Source organism: Planococcus citri, chromosome 4 (genome assembly GCF_950023065.1).
Source record: "Planococcus citri chromosome 4, ihPlaCitr1.1, whole genome shotgun sequence".
Classification (NCBI taxonomy): Eukaryota; Metazoa; Arthropoda; class Insecta; order Hemiptera; family Pseudococcidae; genus Planococcus; species Planococcus citri.
The window spans coordinates 42,163,597-42,183,869 of NC_088680.1; the positions used below are offsets into that span (position 1 = coordinate 42,163,597).

General features: G+C 33.1%; 4 protein-coding genes and 1 pseudogene across 7 annotated transcripts in view; 2 read left to right on the forward strand and 3 right to left on the reverse strand.

Moving 5' to 3' along the window:
- Nucleotides 1-1,356, reverse strand: part of cv-2 (crossveinless 2) — a 167,226-nt gene extending 165,870 nt beyond the window's left edge. The window contains exons 1-5 of one of the 4 annotated variants that reach the window (XM_065360242.1): nt 1,210-1,356; nt 974-1,101; nt 672-813; nt 380-597; nt 204-308 (exon numbers count right to left, since the gene is read on the reverse strand). The gene's annotated coding sequence lies outside the window, so the exon portion shown is untranslated. Of the gene's footprint in view, nt 1-203; nt 309-379; nt 598-668; nt 814-967; nt 1,102-1,209 lie in introns of all 4 variants that reach the window. The other 3 variants (XM_065360243.1, XM_065360240.1, XM_065360241.1) reach the window with 3 other exon arrangements.
- Nucleotides 1,357-1,850: 494 nt separating this feature from the next.
- On the reverse strand, nt 1,851-3,892 carry LOC135845178 (actin-related protein 2-like; annotated as a pseudogene).
- A 1,872-nt stretch (nt 3,893-5,764) lies between these two features.
- On the forward strand, nt 5,765-7,545 carry LOC135845179 (putative nuclease HARBI1). The gene is made up of 4 exons (XM_065363644.1): nt 5,765-6,385; nt 6,471-6,603; nt 6,794-7,094; nt 7,370-7,545. Exons 1-4 carry the CDS (start codon nt 6,039-6,041, stop codon nt 7,543-7,545), a joined length of 957 nt encoding a protein of 318 aa, XP_065219716.1. The 5' UTR covers nt 5,765-6,038.
- Nucleotides 7,383-9,549, reverse strand: LOC135844150 (uncharacterized). The gene is made up of 6 exons (XM_065362275.1): nt 9,062-9,549; nt 8,604-8,922; nt 8,375-8,521; nt 8,199-8,291; nt 8,017-8,118; nt 7,383-7,934 (listed from the first exon to the last, which is right to left on the reverse strand). Exons 1-6 carry the CDS (start codon nt 9,272-9,274, stop codon nt 7,831-7,833), a joined length of 978 nt encoding a protein of 325 aa, XP_065218347.1. The 5' UTR covers nt 9,275-9,549; the 3' UTR covers nt 7,383-7,830.
- An 8,265-nt stretch (nt 9,550-17,814) lies between these two features.
- On the forward strand, nt 17,815-20,235 carry LOC135843744 (multiple inositol polyphosphate phosphatase 1-like). Its single transcript, XM_065361725.1, has 9 exons — nt 17,815-18,121; nt 18,191-18,322; nt 18,383-18,549; nt 18,621-18,746; nt 18,829-18,982; nt 19,066-19,166; nt 19,262-19,371; nt 19,451-19,642; nt 19,720-20,235. The coding sequence occupies exons 1-9, from the start codon at nt 17,944-17,946 to the stop codon at nt 19,934-19,936; spliced, it is 1,377 nt and encodes a 458-aa protein (XP_065217797.1). The 5' UTR covers nt 17,815-17,943; the 3' UTR covers nt 19,937-20,235.
- The last annotated feature ends 38 nt before the right edge of the window (nt 20,236-20,273 follow it).

The window sequence follows — 20,273 nt, forward strand, 5'->3', positions numbered from 1 at the left end:
GATAGTAAATTAAATAAATTTCGTAATTGTAAAACAAAAAAGTCCAGGTACGAGTACCTTATTATTCAAAAACTTGGATCATTCTCCTTCCCCCTCACCACATAAAAAAACAAGGAAACAAAAAACTGTTCGCGAAATCTATTTAAATTTCCAAAACACATAAAAATCATCCATAGATCAATTGATCCTAAACTTAAACTTACCAAGTGACAACCGATTCAAAACTAATTTTTCATTCTTTAAAAAGTGAAACCATTTTTCCTTAGGTTCTTCTCCAGTTTCATCATCTTCGGCGATCGGGTTTACTACTAAAAATCCAAATCATTATAACACTTGGCCACAAAAATTACAAGTTATACTATAGTCTAATTAATCTTACGTATTTCTGTTTTGATCTGATTTCTGCGAGAGTTAGAATTTTCCTTCAGTGACACGATCAAAAGCTGCACACTAATTACTAAACTTTGATTGAAGCCACCGACACTTTTATTGGTAGAGAGTGACCACGAGGAATTTATTTTCAAGTAAATGAATCATTTTCGCGTAGGTTCTTTCTTCCCATCTCTGGAGAAAATTTTCCATTTATCCGTTATCAACCTATTAAGAAGAGTGAATCCTATAGCTCGATAGCTCAACGAATTATTATTATTGAAGGGTATAACTAATACAACCTGTGAATCGGAATTAAGCGAAGTCAACGTTAACGCTTCTCTTAATTCATCTACGTTATTTGATTCAATCGAACTATTTTATAGCTATCAACTCTAGGGTCAATTCGATCGTTCTGTGTAGTTAATTCACTACCACGTATTCCTAGAAGGGAAAAAATCAAATTAAAGCACCGTCGCGTCGTATTCATAGTAGGTAATTACTAGTTAGTGAGTTAAGATAACGAAATGTATTCAGTAAATGAAATATTCAAATTTCCTAGCTATGTAAGTAGCTAAATACATACTTAATTATTTACATTTACTTTTCTTAGATTTGAAAGTTTATTCATTGCAGGTAATTTGTGCAAGTCCGTAATCGGGATGTTTGTTTTTTCTTTCAGTTTGATGATGAATTTTCGTTGGGTTAATCTGAACTGGGAGCTTCATTTCTCTAAAAATGATTAAGAACGGAAAAATTCATTACAGATGAGATTTATCAAGTTGAAAGATTAGAATTAGATAGAGATACATACAAAGGAAATAAGTATGTAGATATTACCTGCGAATCGTGTATTTAATTCCTGGTATCGTTGTTGTGGAAGTTACTAGGAAGTTAGCATGATGCACTGAAGTCTGAAAGTTCATATTTTCACACAGCAATTATGAAATCAGAAATCTCCATTCTCCATGTGATTATAAAAAGTTGGAACTTTAGACAAGAAATTTCATGTTTCTTGGAAAAAATCTAAACAAGCTAGGTCACAGGTGACCTGGCAACGGGTTCCCCGTAAACACGATACCATAAAATTTTTTTTCAAAAAACTCCAAAAACTCCTAGAAACAAAAACCAAGCAATAAACGGAATGAGGAGGTCAGGAGGTTTTGTTTTTTTTGTTCGGTGTTTGGAAATTTGTTTCAAAAAAAAAAATTAATTAAATTATTAGGTACTTCTAATAATTTCATTCGGGAATGATAAATTATTTGAGTTCAGAGTTGTTTTCCAAATCTGCATTTTGGCAGTTTTTCTTTTTCACAAACGTTTTTAAAAAATATGTCGACAAATAAGAAAAACGAATATTATTTGGGGATCAACAATAATTACAATTAGATTGGTTGAATAAATGCAAAAAAATTAGTTTTCATTCATCTTCTGATGGTGCTGCTAAAAAAATAAAGGTAAACGGATTAAAAACAATTACGAAACGTTCGATTAACGTATATTTGTCAAGAATAAAATAATACAAACGTAAATTTTAATGTATTAGTTATAATAGAAAATAATAAATATAAAAAAATGAAAACATTTTGATATAATTTCCCATTTATATGCTCAATTTTTTTCTTCTATTATTGCACTATATTTTCAGTAAATTTTATAACATAATGGATACCTTTTTTGAACTTTCCGTCGTATTGAGCGTATTCAATTCAAAATAGAATCAACAGATAAATGGAATAACACTTTCAATCATCATAATAACGAACAAAATATTCGGATAAATGCATTGGAAAATAAAATAACAAATAAGACGTTTTCAATCGATGAAAACGTCATGGATTCACAATGGTAAATTAAATACACAGGAGCAATTGCCCTTGCCATCTTTACACGTGCATGATCACTGGTACACGGTCATGATATAAAATGGTTAGTACGTATTTTTGTAGAAAATATTTACACAATATATATGTGCACGAGATAACAATTTAACGCGTTTTTTTGAAAGTTGACTTAGTCTTACAGCCTAGCAAAAAATTCTAATGACTTAGTCGTTTGCCTAATTTGCTCTTAATACAGAGTCCTTTTCCTTCGTATTCTTGTCTAGATATCCAAAAATCATTTCGAGTTTTCATCACTTCAGCCAACACAGCACCTCCGGTGAACACCATGTCTTTTCTTCTCGGTGGATCTTCAATTCTAATTTGAAATTTCTAAAACCGAAAAAAAACTTGAAATTATGCAATCGAGACCATTTTAAGGACATCGCTGTGTTTCTTACGAACCGATAATTTACTGGTATCGTAAACAACTGTTTTATTTCTCTTTCCAATCTTGATGGTGAACCAGGATACATGGTAGAGCCACCGGATAATATAATATGCTTGTATAGTTCGGATCTCATGTCAATATCAGCCTGTTGCATCGTATTAAACACTAATTCGGCGACCATGAGCCAAATACTTGAAAACTAAACCGAGTTTGACCCTCCGACGTTGATCAAATGAGGCTGGAATAGTACTTCGGGAGCTTCAAATCGCTTTCCGCCAACTTTAATTGCTCGTCCATCTGGTAACTATTTGAAAAAAAATTAAATCGAATTATTAACTTCTCTTGAGAAAATAATAACAGCTACAATACAATACGTACTGTATAACTCTGTACTAAGACAGTTGTTTCGCGAGGTTTCGATGTTATAACCAATGTAACAAAGTTTCTCTTTCATAATTCCAACAGTTTCAAAATCAGCAGAATGATTGAAAGCGTAGCCTCGTAACAAATAATAACTGAAATAACAAAACCCTCATTAGTGTTTGAATTTTACTCGCAATATCAGGTATTTTTACTGGGCTTACTTTAATCAAATATCGAGTAATATCACGACTGGAAATATCAAGTCTACGAGTTAAATGAGGAAGCGCAAATTCTTCGTAAACTGGACATATATGAGTAACTCCATCTCCTGAATCGACAACAACGCCGCTTAGTAAGCCTTGAGCATATAATGTAAGCGTAGCTTGGATAGCGATATAAGCTCCAAAGCTCCATCGAATTTATATTTTTCGAATATCACCTACAACAGAAAACAATTCGTTTGAATGAAAATGAGAGTGAAGATGCTACGCCGTCAATATTAGAACCCAAATCTCTGAATTCCGGCAACAATAAACAATCGATTAATTATAATAATTATTTATTTACTTTGCAACGAAACTATCAACATAATACGAACTTACCAATCATATGTGGTTCATCAACGCTAGAGTATTCTCTAAACCAAGTCATGCAATGCACTTTTTCTAACTAAATTATCATCTATTTTGGCTGATTTGTTAGCGCTATAAAAAAGTAAACCATAAAGTGAATGAATCGCCAAACTTTACATATTTAGTATTTACTACGTATCGATACATGGAGAACTCTCAAGTCGAAATTATTCTTACTTGTTGTTTCGAGATGTTTTCTGCAAGAAAGAATCATTTTCCATGGTTGTTTCAACAGTAGTACGCTTTTTTCGTGGCATTCTGTTAGAAATTCAAACAATGATAAGAACAATATTAACAACAGCAAATTGAAATATCATTGATCATCATAATGAAACAAACGAAAAAAAGTACCAATATGGTAATTAATCAAGTATTATTTTAAACAATGATCTATTAGAGGTAGCGCCACAACGTAATATTCAATTCGATGAAGAGACATTTTTTCCGATCGGATATTAACTTACTTGGGAATTGGGATAGAAGGTATTTGAAATCCGGATAACTGAATCGAGCTTTATTCTTCTTCAAGTATTTCAGTCTTCATTTCATTCTAATCTCAGGGTGTACTTGATAACTTGATTGAATTTCACTTCACTTCAAAATTATTATCACCAATTTACCATTGTAAAACAACACACAAAACATGGCCGTAAATTTCAATTTATTAAAATTCAACGTGAGAAATGATACAAATACTTCGACCAATAAAAACAACGAATAAAATACTTCCACCAATAAGAAAAAAAAATTACATTTAATGACGCTAGAAAGCGTTGTTGTAGAGTTCTGAAAATATCGTCGCCGACTAAAAGGTGTCTTACGTACACCAGTAACACTACACATAAAATACCTTTCTATATCCGACAACAAGCTACTTCTGAAAATCTCCTGAAAACCTCACTCGTCACCAAGAAAGGTGCCTTATGTACACCACACATAAGACACCTGCCTACACGCCGTGTGAACACTGAATTCTTCGTGGCGATTTTAATAGGGTTTCCCGAGGCGGGGCTCGGGGAACCCTAAAAATTTTATGTTGTATTTTTACGCGACGCCAGACAGCGCTAGTATCTTGTTTACTTTACACTTCAGGGCCCCTATTCTTGAAATTCTTTATCCCCGTTATTCGACGCGCGTCTAGAGTCTGACGGGCTACGAAACGTTCCCGCCAATCACAGCGCAGGGTTATGTTTATCACCGTTATCACTGACGTTCAAGTGTTGTATTCATTCTCACAATATTGAAAAAACAAAGTAATTTAGGTGTAAATGGACGTTTTGCATATTATTTTAAATAAAACACTGTCGCAATGCAGAAATAAAGTACGTACAAGTCCTAGGTAGCTAACTAGCTATTCAGATTAACTTTATCATTCAGCACCGGCAGGCGGCATTCCCTGGCAAGAATGAAGTAATCTGATAAGAAAGAACTATCAATTATCACACACTCATGTATTTTTACTATTTTTACAAATTAATAAGATCTCATCAGTAAATTCAATACTTGACATTTCAGCGGAGAAAAATGAAAATCAATGAGTAAAATCTGGTATCTAAATAGATAGAGTCTAGAGATACGTAGGCTCACGCTAGTTATGCAGCTAGCTAATCTGTACATTCATTTTCACTAGCTCCAACTGCAAAGTATTTCTTTTTGAAGTTATCGATCTCGATTGCTTTTATTGATGTAATTATCGTAAATTATGATGGATTTGAAATGAAAACAAGAATGACTTTTCCTTTTTGGTATTCATTCAGTAAAGTTGTAAATGTAAAGTTACAGTACTGTCGTACGTAGGTTAAAGATTAGATTACCAACCAATTTGAAGAAAAAAGTCGTTTAATTTTCTGTTTTAATTAGTAAAATCGCAAAAGCTCTTTATTATATCGTATTTTCAACGAAAAATAAAAACTGAAAAAATTTGCAAGTCCATAGAACCGCCCCTCTGCGCTGTGATTGGCGGGAACGTTTCGTAGCCCGTCAGACTCTAGACGCGCGTGTTATTCGTGCAATTTGCGTTATTTTTTTTATGCAGGAGCATTCTTGAAATTCGTTATGGAGGGTTATGTGTCGCTATCTGTGCAATAAATACCGCGGATAGCGACATCCAAAAGTTGTCTTTATGAGCGTTATGCATGTTATTTCTTGTAAAAAGGCAAAGAAACGTTTGGCTAGGAGAAAATTTTTGGTGAGGAGATGCGTGTTCTCAATAAAAAATTTGATGTTGCTGAGAAAATTTTGATAACGATTGTTTTAGAATAGTGTTTTGTTTAATTTTGTTTGAAAAATTTTAAAATGTTTGGATCAATTTTCTTGGCAAAATTAATTTTGAAACGTTTGTGAAAGCAAAATGATTTGAGAGCACGTGCGATCCAAAACTCCACTTTGAGAAGAGAAAGGGCGATGCTGAGGAGGGTGTTTGCTGTGGACTTCTTACCTGATGCAGAATTCAAAATGACTTATCGATTGACTAAATGTACCTTCAAAAAATTACTGGAAATTGTGAGCCCTCATTTAACTACATCCAGATGGAACAACCGTCTCTTCCCGGAAACAAAGCTTTTAATTGCTTTGAGGTTTTTCGCAAGTGGTTCGTACCAACTTTGTATTGGAAAAAATCGTGAAACGAGTTCCGCACAGTCCACTGTTTCGAAAGTGCTCACTGAGGTTATAAACGTCTTCGAACATGTTGTGTGCCCTCAATTCATTACTTTTCCTACTTTACAAGAGAGAGAAGAGATCAAAGAGTGGTGAGTGTAATTTATCGAAAATTTAATGCGTTTATTACTACATATTTATCCGCATTAAAACATATTCAAAAATAAAATTTTTCAGGTTTGTCACAAAACATAAAATTCCTAATGTGATAGGTTGTATCGATGGCACCCAGATAGGTATTTATCCTCCATCCGAAAACGAAAATGTATACATGAATAGGAAGGGATTCCATTCAATTAATGTTCAAATTGTGAGTCAATTTATATTTTCATTCAATTTCTAAGCAGAGTTAGGCGTTTTAAACAAAAAATTTATTCATGTTTTGAAACAAAATTGAAAAAAATAATAATAAAGCACTCGAAAAAAAAGTTTAAAACACCCGATTCAAAATTTTTTAGATAGGTACCTACCAACTTTTTTTTTCAATTTTTTCATTCCAGATTTGTGACCACACGTACAGAATTAGAAATGTTGTGGCCAAATATCCCGGCAGTGCACATGATTCGTATGTGTACAAATACTCAACCATTCGAGACCAACTGCAGGATGAATTCCTGCATGGCAATGATAGCCAATGGCTGCTTGCCGACTCCGGTTATCCTCTCGAACCTTGGATGTTGACGCCATTTGCTGCCAACTCCGAAGACCCGCATGAAATTTTATACAACAGGCATTTTTGCGGAGCCTGTTGCCTTGTAGAAAGAGTGATAGGTTTACTCAAAGGACGCTGGCGGTGCCTGTGTAAGCAGCGCCAACTCCATTATCACCCACGTAAGGCAGGTCGAATCATCAATTGTTGTGTAGCTTTACATAATTTTTGTATTTTAGAAAAAGATGGTTTGTTAGATGAATTCGAACAGGATGAACTGGAGGTGTATGCACCAGTACACCCTCCCAATAATTTATTTGAACTAGGTGAACAAAATCGTAATTATGTAATCGGTCATCTTCTTGTACATCATTAAAAATTGATGTATTAATGTTCTCTATATATTAAAATACGTACGTATTCGTAGTTCCAATGAGAAGTATTTGTTTATTTATATTTATTGAAAAAACATGCCTTACAATTGAATCTTTGGGAACTTGCACCGAGAAAGAAATTAATAATATAAAAAATGGCAACATAGGAGATCGCGACTTTCAAACATACAATAAAAGTAATATCGAGAGGCCACTCCATGGATGTTAGAGTTCTGTTCCTAGCGATCAATTTGAAATAAATTAATAATAAAAAATTCGCAACATAGTAGATTGCAACTTTTAAACATACTTATAATAAAAATAATTCAAAAAGGTGACTTGGGGCTGTTGATATAAAACCAAATTAATCAAAAGGGCATTTTTTCCTTTTACATACGAAACAAGAGTACAAGTCACGAAACAAAATGACAATGAAATAAAAAAATTACACAAAACGAGGTATAATCCTCGAATCAATCAAACAGCCCTGAGGTTAGTCACTCTATCTACGCTTCTACGAATTCTTAGACATGGTTGCAGCTATTATTTTGAACGAATCGGCCATAGAAGCCACTGCTTCTGTTTGCTGTCTCTGGAGATCCATCAGCATTTTATTTTCTGAAAAAATTGGAAAAATTAAAGTTCAACGATGTACTAGGTATACTTTGTAATTTAAGTAAGATACGTATGTGTAACATACCATTAGCTTCGGTTTCTTGTTTCGTATGCTTACGTTTCAGTTCTTTCTTCTTATCAGTTGAAACTGAGTCTTTTTTTTGCTCAGTATTACGTGAAGGAGGAACTGTGTTTGAAAAATGACAATGATGAGAAAATGAACATTTTGAAGTAAATGAAACACATGAAGATAAATTTACTACTTACCATGATCAGTTTTAGGTGCAGTAGACTTACGAGCGAAAAGATTTGTAACAACAGATGACAATATAGGAGTCATAGACGAACTACCCGCAGTTTCTGTTCAATAAAAAAATGATCAAAAGAAACTAACAAGCATTTCGAAGTGTATGAAACACTAAGCTAAATTAACACATTCTTACCATTATTTCTTTTAGCAAATGTTTGAACAGCTTTCGGTTTGGTAGACTTCCGAGCGACAGGACTGTTAATTACAGACTTTCGAGCAATAGGACTTTTAATCACAGACGACACAGTAGTCACAGACGTAGGACTAGGACCTACAGTTTCTGTTGAAAAAAAAAGAATAAATAAATGAGAAAAACCAATGATTTGAGTTTTAGCGGAATGAATAAATTTGTACAATTTTACCAAACATAACATCCGGCTCGTTTTCTTTGTCAGAGTAAGAATCCGGCAGGTCTACTTCGAAAAATACATCTTCAACAGAATCATCTGTTTCATTGAAATGTACATCTGCAACATTGGCTGGGATCGATTGGGAACGGTTCACTCCATATTCGGTAACATCCTCCCCTTCAATAACAACGTCGCCACCGATAATTTCCAAAATTTTTTGTCGCGTCGGAGAAGGACAGTCGGTAGGAGGCGAACCTCCGCCAGTCATACGATTTCTTTTACGGCGAATTGCTTCGTCATTTTTACTCTTCGATCTTTGGTCCATCCAGTACTGAAAGAAAAGAAACATTCAATCAAAGTTTAATATGAGAATACGATCCTAACAAAACGCAAAAAACGAGATTTTATTTTAAGAAATTTCTGGTAAAATATTAGTACTATTGTACTCGTACTTTGAAGCAATTACTTACTTTTTCCCATTCTTTTGCATTTTTCTCAGGTCCACGTTTGTTCAATTTTATAGTAAGATTGTCCCACATTGATTTCTTCTTAGCGTAGGTGAAGGAATTAGAAAATTTGTTACTCTTTAGTTCTGGGTGGTCCAAGATGTATTGAACGAGGTATTCTTTCTGGGCTTTGTTCGCTTTGGGTCTTCTTTGTTTTTGATTAGCGGAGAAATCCATCGTAAATCAAAATCCGTAAGCACCAATTAACTAATTACGTACTTTATTCGTTTAAAAATTAAAATCAAACACAACACAAATCACAACTAAAGCGGAATGAAATGAAGTACATGTGTTCCTGGGAATTTGGGAAATTATGAAAATTTTTATTGGCTTTCAACTACGACACAAAAATAAAATAGTGCGGATAACGAATTTTCAAGAATGCGTATTTTGACTATGAACGAATAACGTCAATAACGACAATTTTGGAATAACGCAAATTGCACGAATAACGACCATAAAGAATTTCAAGAATAGGCGCCCAGGCGACTTCAGGTTATCTTATCTATCATTGAACTTCAACTTGTAATTTTTTTCGAAATTGAATGAATTTGAAGGAAAAAAAGCAAATCGACCTCTAAAGCTAGAAATTGTAACTATGTACCTTATTTTGGTTTGGACCCTACCCCTACTTGAAATTTCCACAAAATTTTACAAACTGATTTGGTTAAAATTTGCTTCAAACCATAATTTCGTGAGCAAGAAATTTCCAACTTTCCAAGCTACTGGAAGGCTGTTTTCAGCCGTCATGAAGCCTCCAGCGGATTTCTGATAAAAATCCGAAAAATACTGCTGTACCTGAATACACTCGATAAACTGATCACTGATCTAACAATTACCTACTTGGTCAGTCAAATATTTTTCCCTTAAAATTGTGAATCGCGTTGTACACCGGTAAATTTCCCACATCCTTACAAATTACTGGGAAAATTGATGCATCAATAAAACAGATACGTAACGCCAGGGTTGCCACGATCCGGATCAACAATGATCCGGATCATTGATCCGGATCATCTTTTTGTGATCCGTGATCCGTGATCCGGATCATTTTTTCAGGCAAGATCCGTGATCCGTGATCCGGATCATTTTTTATACCATGATCCGTGATTCGTGATCCGTTGAATTTGCCATTTACGGATCACCTATCACGGATCATTTTTTTGGATGATTTTTGGAGAAAAAGTGTGCTTCTTTAGCAATTTTTCTAAAAAGAATGTGCTTTTTTGTCATTTTTTCTCAAAATAGCAAAACTTTTGGTCAATTTTGGAAAAAAGTAGTATATTTTGGGATTTTTTACTGCTAAATGACAAATTTTGACCATTTTTCTAGAAAACAAACATTTTAAAAACGATCCGCAGAAATTTGATTCGTGATCCGTGATCCGGATCACTTTTTCAAGCATGATTCGTGATCCGTGATCCGGATCATTTTTTACTTGGTTATCCGTGATCCGTGATCCGGATCATTTTCTACAGCTATGATCCGTGATCCGTGATCCGGATCAATTTTTGAAAAACCGTGGCAACCCTGCGTAACGCTTAATTATTCGCTATTCACATCGTTTGAAAACAGATCAATTCATATTGCTGTAGCTAAATACAATCGCGTTTGCTTCATTAGACAATTTTCTAAATAAATGCACTCGCATTTACCCATTTACTTCGTTAGACAATTTTCGTATAAGTAATTAGGTACCTAATGAATTTACGGAGATTAAAATATTCGCGATTGCCGTCAATATTAAAACCCAAATCTCTGAATTCCTGCAAGGACAATGAAACACATATGATATGAGCAATTTGCATTACGTACATTTTAGTAAATAACAACTGGATTCAAAACCCACGACTGATTCAATTTCAAATAATAACACAACAGCATTGACTAATCTGAAAACGCTAATCATTAATTAAAAATACAAAATAATTAAAAGTACTGTATTTATACAGTAATTCTAATCTAATTTTTCAAAAATTATTATCACCATCCATTCACCATTGTAAAACAACACACAAAACATGGCTGTATATTTCAATATTAAATTCAAAGTGAGAAATGGAAAAAAAACTTTGACCAATAAAAACAATGAATAAAACACTTCCACCAATAGAAAAAAATTTTTGCATTAAATGACGCTAGAAAGCGTTGTTGTAGAGTTCTGAAAATATCGTCGCCGACTAAAAGGTGTCTTACGTACACCAGTAACACTACACATAAAATACCTTTCTATATCCGACAACAAGCTACTTCTGAAAATCTCCTGAAAACCTCACTCGTCACCAAGAAAGGTGCCTTATGTACAGTACACATAAGACACCTGCCTACATGCGGTGTGAACACTGAATTCTTCGTGGCGATTTTAATAGGGTTTCCCGAGGCGGGGCCTTTGAGTATAAATATAATGATGATATGGAGAGATAAAAACGCAGCTTCAGAGGTTCACTTCTAGAGCGCTCTGAACGTGGTCATTCGCGTGAATCCGTCAGATTTTAGGGAAGGCGCCTCTATAAAAGCAACCTTATCGGTCTACGTAGGTACACCGTGTGTAGACCGCGTATTTTACCGTAAAACCGGTTATTTCAAATTCAATACATACTCATGTCCTTCCGTTCCTATTAAATAAAGAAAGATGGTTTTATTTTCATGCGGAGGTGAAATACTAACATGATCCTGGTATGTAATACTCTGTTTAAGACGGTTATTTATATACGTATTACTTTTCATTGCATTTAAAGGGTAATTTAGAAAATACGAATCATTATTTTTTAATATTATTCCCAGAAGAGTGAGTGTCTATTTGAATCACAGTATTATTGTACACGTATTTTAAACTTTGATGAGCTACAACTTTTAAACCATATCGAGAACCCTATGATTTTATGGCATGATTTTGTGCAGAAATTTATCCTCTTTCCAACGATATGAAATTTGTTGAAATCCGCATAGTTTTTCATCACTAAAATTGAATATTTACGAGTTTAAAAAGCTGATTTTGGGCTATTTTGAACTTTGAAGCATTAGAACTTTAAAACTAGATCAACAACACCGACATTTCATTGTAGAGATGATAAATTTCAGGAAATTTATTTTTTGGAAACTTTCAGAAACTTTCGGAAACTTTCCGGAAACTTTCTGGAAATTTATTTTTCTTCGATGAATGAGGCGCCCTATACCTGTTTTTAACAAATGCCAGTTTTAAAATGTTATTAGTCAACTACAAACTGATGAATTTCCAATAATTCTGTTTTTTTCATTTATTCTCATATTTTCTGCAATAAAATGTCATTTGTGTGGTGTTTCATGAATTGAAAAATGTGACCAAGATCAAGAATTCAATGATTACTTCACAAAAAATAAAAAACTGCACCAGAAAAATTCTAAAAGAAAAAAAATGCAGGGATGTGAACCAAAATTTTCAACTGTAACTGGATAACTGGAATAAACCAGAACATTTTCAGGGAAATAATTTTCAATTTTTTGTCCTATTAGCTTTTACTGAAATCAAAACAAAAATTGGAATTGGAACCCAAATTTGAAATTTTCATTTCTCTAACCATAAGCTTGTAACCTTCGAATAAATTTGGTTAATTATGGTCCATGAAATTGGGACAATTGAGACAAATATTGCCATTTTCTCTCATTAGTCAAATAGTCATTGAATAATTTTTTTTATTTGAAAAAATTGATTCTTGAGTCATTGACAATAGGTATTTGTTTTTGAAAAAATGTGCAGTATTTTTTTAAGTTTCAAGAAATTGTCTCAAAATGGTTCATCTGCAGGTTTGTTATTGTTACACCTGTTGAAAAAATGATACCAAGTCATGTATATACGTACGTGTATTTCGAAAATTTCATTCAAAATGTTTTTTAATAAACCAAGAAAAACATATTTTATTGTTTTAAATGTCATAATCTGGTGGTGTTTGTTTACTGTTTACAAGCATTTCCTTATTATGAATGGAAATTCTGAACTCTGGTGAACGTTTTGGTGAAAATTTATAAATTTCATAAATTTCCATGAAAATGGAAATTTAAAAATTTGAAAGTTTCTGGAAAATTTCCTGAAAAATTTCAAGAAAGTTTCCGTTGAAAGTTTCCTCTCATCTCTATTTCATTGCGTTATTTTGTGCAGATTTTTAAGCGCTTTCCAACGGTATGTAATTTTTTGAAATCCTCATAATTTTTCATCTAGAAAAAAGCAATTTTTCAAGACGAAAATGGTTAAAAATGAGCAAAATGGCCGTTATTTTGAATAAAATTATCCAAAATTTTTTTTGAGGATACAGTATGGTAGAAAAAATTCAGCACAACACAACGATACTAAAATCAGAAAAATTCACCGAATAGTTCGCCCAAAACTGCAATTTTTCGTCTTGAGCTTTTTAATTTCTTGTTAAAATTACAACTTGACAAGGTACACCACAAATGTAGACCGGGAGGTTGCCTTTTGAACTTTGAGGCGTTAGAACTTTCGAAGCAGATCGGGGATCCACATGTTTGATGGCGTCATTTTGTGCAGAAATTTATCAGCTTTTCGATGATATAAATTTTTTTGATATCCGCATAGTTTTTCATCGCTAAAATCGCATTTTTACGACTCGAAAAAGGCGAATTTGGACCATTTTGAATTTTGACGCCTCAGAACTTTCAAAGTAGATCGAGGACCCAACCATTTGATGGCGTCATTTTGTGCAGCATTTTATCTACTTTCCGATGGTTTAAAAATTTTTTTAATCCTCGAAATTTTTCATCAAGAAATTTGCAATTTTTCAAGATAAAAAAGGTGATTTTTGGCTGTTTTGAACTTTAATGCACTACAACTTTCAAACCAGCTCTGGGACCCCCATGTTTTATGGCATAATTTTGTGCAGAATTTTATGAGCTTTCCAACGATATAAAATTTTTGGAAATCCTCATAATTTTTCATCCAGAAAGTAGCATTTTTATGAGATGAAAAATGTTGAAAATATGCAAAATGAAAATGACCCTTCTTTTGAATAAAATTAATTGAAATTCATTTTTGAGGAAAATTGAGAAAAATGAATTATCACGAGGGTAATTCATTTTGTGCTGTTTATTTAAAAGTACGTGTTGGTAACTGGTTAAATGCGTTTTCAGTAGTTTACTGTTAGTGCATTCATCCATTGTGCACTGAATGCAGAATGTGAATGGATTTAGACTATTGGCGCGACGCTCAGCGGGGTATCAAACAAAATGCAACGTATTTCTCCTATTGACAAATCTTGTTATTTTCGTTTTTGTGTAGCTAGATTTTTTCTACATTGCTCTGTTAGACAATAAAAATACATACATCAAGTTCGAAATCGACCATTCGATTTTTCGTTGCCAGAGAAAGTATCTGCTACATTATTTTCAGTTCGCTAATTGCTGGGTAGGAGGACAAACCAGCGATTCTCTTCATGAGTAATGAAAAATTTCTGGTCAAAAACAATCGCAATTGATCGTTTTAACCATCATCACAGTAAATGGAGTAATAAAAACACGACATTATCAAAAAAAAGTTTTGATAATTTTATTCAAAATAACGGCCATTTTGCTCATTTTTAGCCATTTTTGTGTGGAAAATTTGCAAATTTCTCGATGAAAAATTATGCGGATTTCAAAAAATTTCATATCATCGAAAAGCTGATAAATTTCTGCACAAAATGACGCCATCAAACATGGGGGTCCCCGATCTGCTTCGAAAGTTCTAATGCCTCAAAGTTCAAGAGGCAACCTCCCGGTCTACATTGGTGGTGTACCTTACTCAGTTGTAATTTTAGTGAGAAATTGCATCACTCAAGACGAAAAGTTGCAGTTTTGAGCCAACTACTCGGTGAATTTTTATACTTTTGGTGTCGTTTGGTCGGGGTGAATTTTCTCCACCACACCAATACCTTCAAAAATAAATTTTGGAAAATTTCATTGAAAAAAACTGCCATTTTCCTCATTTTCAACCATTTTCGTCTTGAAAAATTGCAATTTAAGCGATGAAAAATTATGCGGATTTCAAAAAATATCATATCATTGGAAAGCTGACGAAATTCTGGACAAAATGACGCTATAAAATGTTGGGCTCGTCGATCTACTTTAAAAGTTCTGATGCGTCAAAGTTCAAAATAGACCAAAATCACCTTTCTCAACTCGCAAAAACGCTACTTTCTCTATGAAAAACTGTGCGGTTTTCAAAAAATTTCATATCATTGAAAAGAGGATAAATTTCTGCATAAAATAACGCCATCAAACATGGGTGTCACCGATTTGGTTTAAAAGTTCTAATGCCTCAAAGTTCAAAAGGCAACCTCCCGGTCTACATTTGCGGTGTACCTTGCTCAGTTGTAATTTGAGCTAGAAATTGCATCACTCAAGACGAAAAATTGCAGTTTTGGGCGAACTACTCGATGAATTTTTATAATTTTGGTGTCGTTTGGTTGGGTTGAATTTTCTCTACCATACCGTACCTTCAAAAAAAATTTTTAGTTAATTTTATTTAAAATATCGGCCATTTCGCATATTTTCAACCATTTTTGTCTCGAAAATTTGCAAATTTCTTGATGAAAAAGTATGCGGATTTCAAAAAAATTTATATCATTGGAAAGCCCATAAGATGCTGCACAAAATGATGCAATAATATGTCGGGATCGTCGATCTACTTCAAAAGTTCTAAAGCATCAAAGTTCAAAATGGTCCAAAATCGCCTTTTTCGAGTCGTAAAAATGCGATTTTAGCGATGAAAAACTATGCGGATATCAAAAAATTTCATATCATCGAAAAGCTGATAAATTTCTGCACAAAATGACGCCATCAAACATGGGGGTCCCCGATCTGCTTTGAAAGTTCTAACGCCTCAAAGTTCAAAAGGCAACCTCCCGGTCTACATTTGCGGTGTACCTGCTTCAAGTGGTAATTTTAGCAAGAAATTAATAAGTTCAAGTAGGTAAATTCCAGTTTTGAGCCAAGTATTCTGTGAATTTTCTTCGTTTTGGTTTCGTTGTGTGGTGCTGAATTTTTTCTACCATACAGTACCTTCAAAAATAATTTTTAGTAAATTTAATCCAAAATAACGGTCATTTTGCTCATTTTTAACCCTTTTTATCTCGTAAAAATGCCTTTTTCTTGATGAAATATTATGAGGATTTCAAAAAATTTTATATTGTTGGAAAGCTGATAAAATTCTGCATAAAATGATGCCATAAAATTATAGGGTTAGCGATCTGATTTGAAAGTTGTAGCTCATAAAAGTTTAAAATACGTGTATAATATTGTGATTCAAATAGACACTCACTCTTCAGTCTTCCTAAAATTCAAAAATAATGATTCGTATTTTCTAAATTACCTTTTAAATAATTAAATGTAATGAAAAACAATTGTGAATAAATATCCGTGCGAATAATAATAAAATAAATAATCTGGAACTGAGACACACTACAGTCATGATAGAATTTCACCTCCGCATGAAAATAAAACCATCTTTCTTTATTTAATAGGAACGGAAGGACTTGTATATGTATTGAATTTGAAATAACCGGTTTTACGGTAAAATAAGCGGTCTACACGCGGTGTACCTATGTAGACCGATAAGGTTGCTTTTATAGAGGCGCCTTCCCTATAATCTGACGGATTCTCATCATTATATTTATACTCAAAGGGCGGGGCTCAAGGAACCCTAAAAATTCTGAGAAGTCGAATTGGAGAGAATGTAAAAACACAGGTTTACCAAAACAAGGTTTACCCTTATCCTGGGTGAGAATGAAGTGTACTTCAAGGAAAGTCCATTTTTAGGTTTACCTTTGGTAAATCTGCACATCAATTCATTGTATTGGTTTACTCTCGAGTAAACATGCACCCTAACATTCGTTGATCAATTTGTTAGGGTTTACTCCTAAGTAAACATGCATCATAACATTCCCTGAAATCAATTTTTTTTTGGTAATTCAATTTTTGCTTGATTTTGATTTTGACTAATAAAATAATAAAATATTGTGTAGGCAAATAATTATTTTATTTTATTTTTTATTTGAGCACAAATTTTTTCAATTTTTTTTACAATTTTTCATTTTTACCAATTTTACCATTTACGAGTTGATTTTTGATTTTGACAGAAAATTGATTTTATTTTAATCAATTTTTTTGATTTTTTTATAGAATAATGAATTTTTTGGACAATATTGTATCGTTGAGCAGTAGAAACTAGAAAGCAGCATGGTCCTATTCGGCATGATTTTGTAATTATTAAAGAGAGGTTAGGTTAAGGTTAGGTTAAATGCCGATATTACATACATGGTAACATTCCTTGAAATTTTCGTCGGGGTTTACCCCTAGGTAAACCTGATCGTAACATTCCCTAAGGTACATGTTATTCTCGCCTGTGGGTGGTTTACCCGGAGGTAAACCAGAACATTCTCTCTAAATTGACGCGTGTTAAAAATTCAAGACACAAAAAATTTATTGGCTTTGAACGGTGAGAATGCAGCGGATAAACTAGAAGTTTAAAATTGAAAGTTTCTCAACTTTAATCAAATTTTGGGGAGAGCGTTGATTCAAAATGTAGTAAAAACTTGTGTTCATTCATGTTTTTAGTAAAAGTTTTCACAAATTTCTCCATAAACTGAAAAAAAAGCGAAAATAAACGTCATTTGTACTTTGGTACACTTTATACACTTGAAAAAAGTAAACCTTCACGGGTAGCCCAGAGCACCAGCACCTTTATCACAATAACAATCAAAATAGGTGATAAGAAAAATTGGTCAATTTTTTCCGAATTTTTTGAGGAAAAAAGCATCTGTTGGAACTGCAGTGGTAATTTTAACATGAAAGGAAGCTGACTATGAATCAGTATTTGAAACATGGCAGTATTAAACCACCTATTTTTATTAACTGTGTTATTTCACGTTAACGTTATAAGTAGATCTTCAACATCGACAGCTCCGAATTTGGGCAGACCTTTCTACGCGGATTATCTAAGTACAAAAACACCGTATCGATTTATAGAAAACACGGACGATGCAGAAATCACATACGAGGGTAAGAAGACAGTCTCAAATTACAACGTTCTATTATGAAACAAATATTTACACATCCATTACTGTTCAGGTTGTGAAGTAAAAAAATTATGGGCTGTGCTAAGACATGGAACCAGAACACCTGGAAAAGAAACTACCGATTTTATTAAAAACAGACTGCCAAAAATCCGCGATTTGATCGTTACCTCATCCAAAAACGACGGTAACTATACTTCTACGAATTATTATTTTTCATTCCTTTTCTAATGTTGAATTTTTGCAGATAGTTGCGATATAAATAGCTTCAAAAAATGGAATTTTCACGCTGAACTCGATGATCAAAAAACATTAACTCATACCGGTGAAGATGAAATGATAAATCTTGGTGAAAGATTTGGTAGCAGGTTTCCTAAAATTTTACCAGAAGATTGGTATAATTCATCTTATTTGGTATGTCGCTGTCGGTATTTTTTTTTTGAATTTTACTACGGTTTTAAACTCACGTAGCGTATTTTTTCCAGTTTCGATACACGGATACTGAAAGGACTAAAAATAGTGCTAAATATTTTACGACTGGTTTATTTGGTAGAAGAATAAGTAATCATGTATGGTACCCTGAACCATTGAAAAGGGATCCTATTCTCAGGGTAACATTTTAAATCATTTTTTAGTCATCTTGTTGTTTTTTTTTCTGAACAAAATTAATGTTTGAGATTTTCGAATTTACAGTTTTACAAACTTTGTGAGAAATGGCGTATGGATGTGAAAAAGAATCCAAAAACTTATAAGGAATTGGAAAAATTTTTATCGAGTGAGATAATGAATCAAGTAGTTCTCAATATTACTAATCGATTAGGATTACCAGAAGGGACGCTGGATACAAGTAATCATTTTGAGCTTCATAATAATAAATGAAAATAATGTGATATCTATGTACATATAGATAATCATATGAATTTTTTTCAGACGATGTTCAATTAATTTATACAACTTGTTGTTTCGAAACCGCCTGGGACAAGTACAAGAAATCCCCTTGGTGTGATCTACTCACAGTGGAAGAATTCAAGGTGATAATAATTGTCGTTTTGCTCGAATGTGGTACACAAATTAATTATAACCGTATAATTTACCATTATAATATGTATTACATATATTTCAACAGATATTGGAGTATACCGAAGATATGGAGTATTTCTGGGTGGACGGTTACGGTCACGAATTAACTCCTCAAATAGCCTGCGTCATGTTACAAGATGCTTTTCAACATTTAAAGTACAAAATATTTCCATGCCTAATTTAATTATGTACCTTTATTTTATGTATTTTATTTTAATTATGTACTTGGTCGCAGAACTGATAACGATCGTTTAGCAACATTTTATTTCACTCATTCGGGAACGATTTTGAAACTCTTGAGTCATTTGGGTTTATATCGAGATTCTACGCAGTTATCTCATGATGCTTACGAACAAAGTAAACACAGGACTTGGAAAACATCAAAAATCGACGTATTTGCTTCAAATATCGCGTTTGTTCGATTCGAGTATGTAAAATCGAATATTTCATCTCACTAATGTGCGAGTACTTTGAATTTATTAACGATTGCTATGATTTTTCCAGTTGCTCCGACGGTCCTAAAATATTAACGCTGCACCAAGAACGTCCAGTGAAGTTACCAGGGTGTCCTACCAGTGAAGACTTATGTCCTTTGAATATAATAGAAGAAATATACGCTAAAAGTTTAACGTCGTGTGATTTCGATGCAATGTGTTCATTGGATGAAGAATCGTTGTATCAAAAATTAGCGAACAAATTAAGGAGTATTTTCGGTTTATGAGGTGCAGTGTTGTTTAGCACAAAGTGGACGAATCTCAGATGAGCTTTTTCTCCAAGTCAATTAAGTTAATATTAGTAGGTACAAATGTGGGTATTTAATTGGGTAAGATATATATATTTTTTTTATTTTAAATTTTAATTCAATTTTTGATATAACGTCTTCGGTGTTTGTTCATAAGATTTAACTGTGATTTTATGTTTTAGATACATACGTATTGTTTTGCTTTTAATCAATGATTCGTTTTTACCAATGAAATTGTATTTTTTTCAAAAAAAAATACATAATTTTTTAAACGTTTAGTCATCTCTACTAGTGTGTGTGTGTATTGAAATATAAA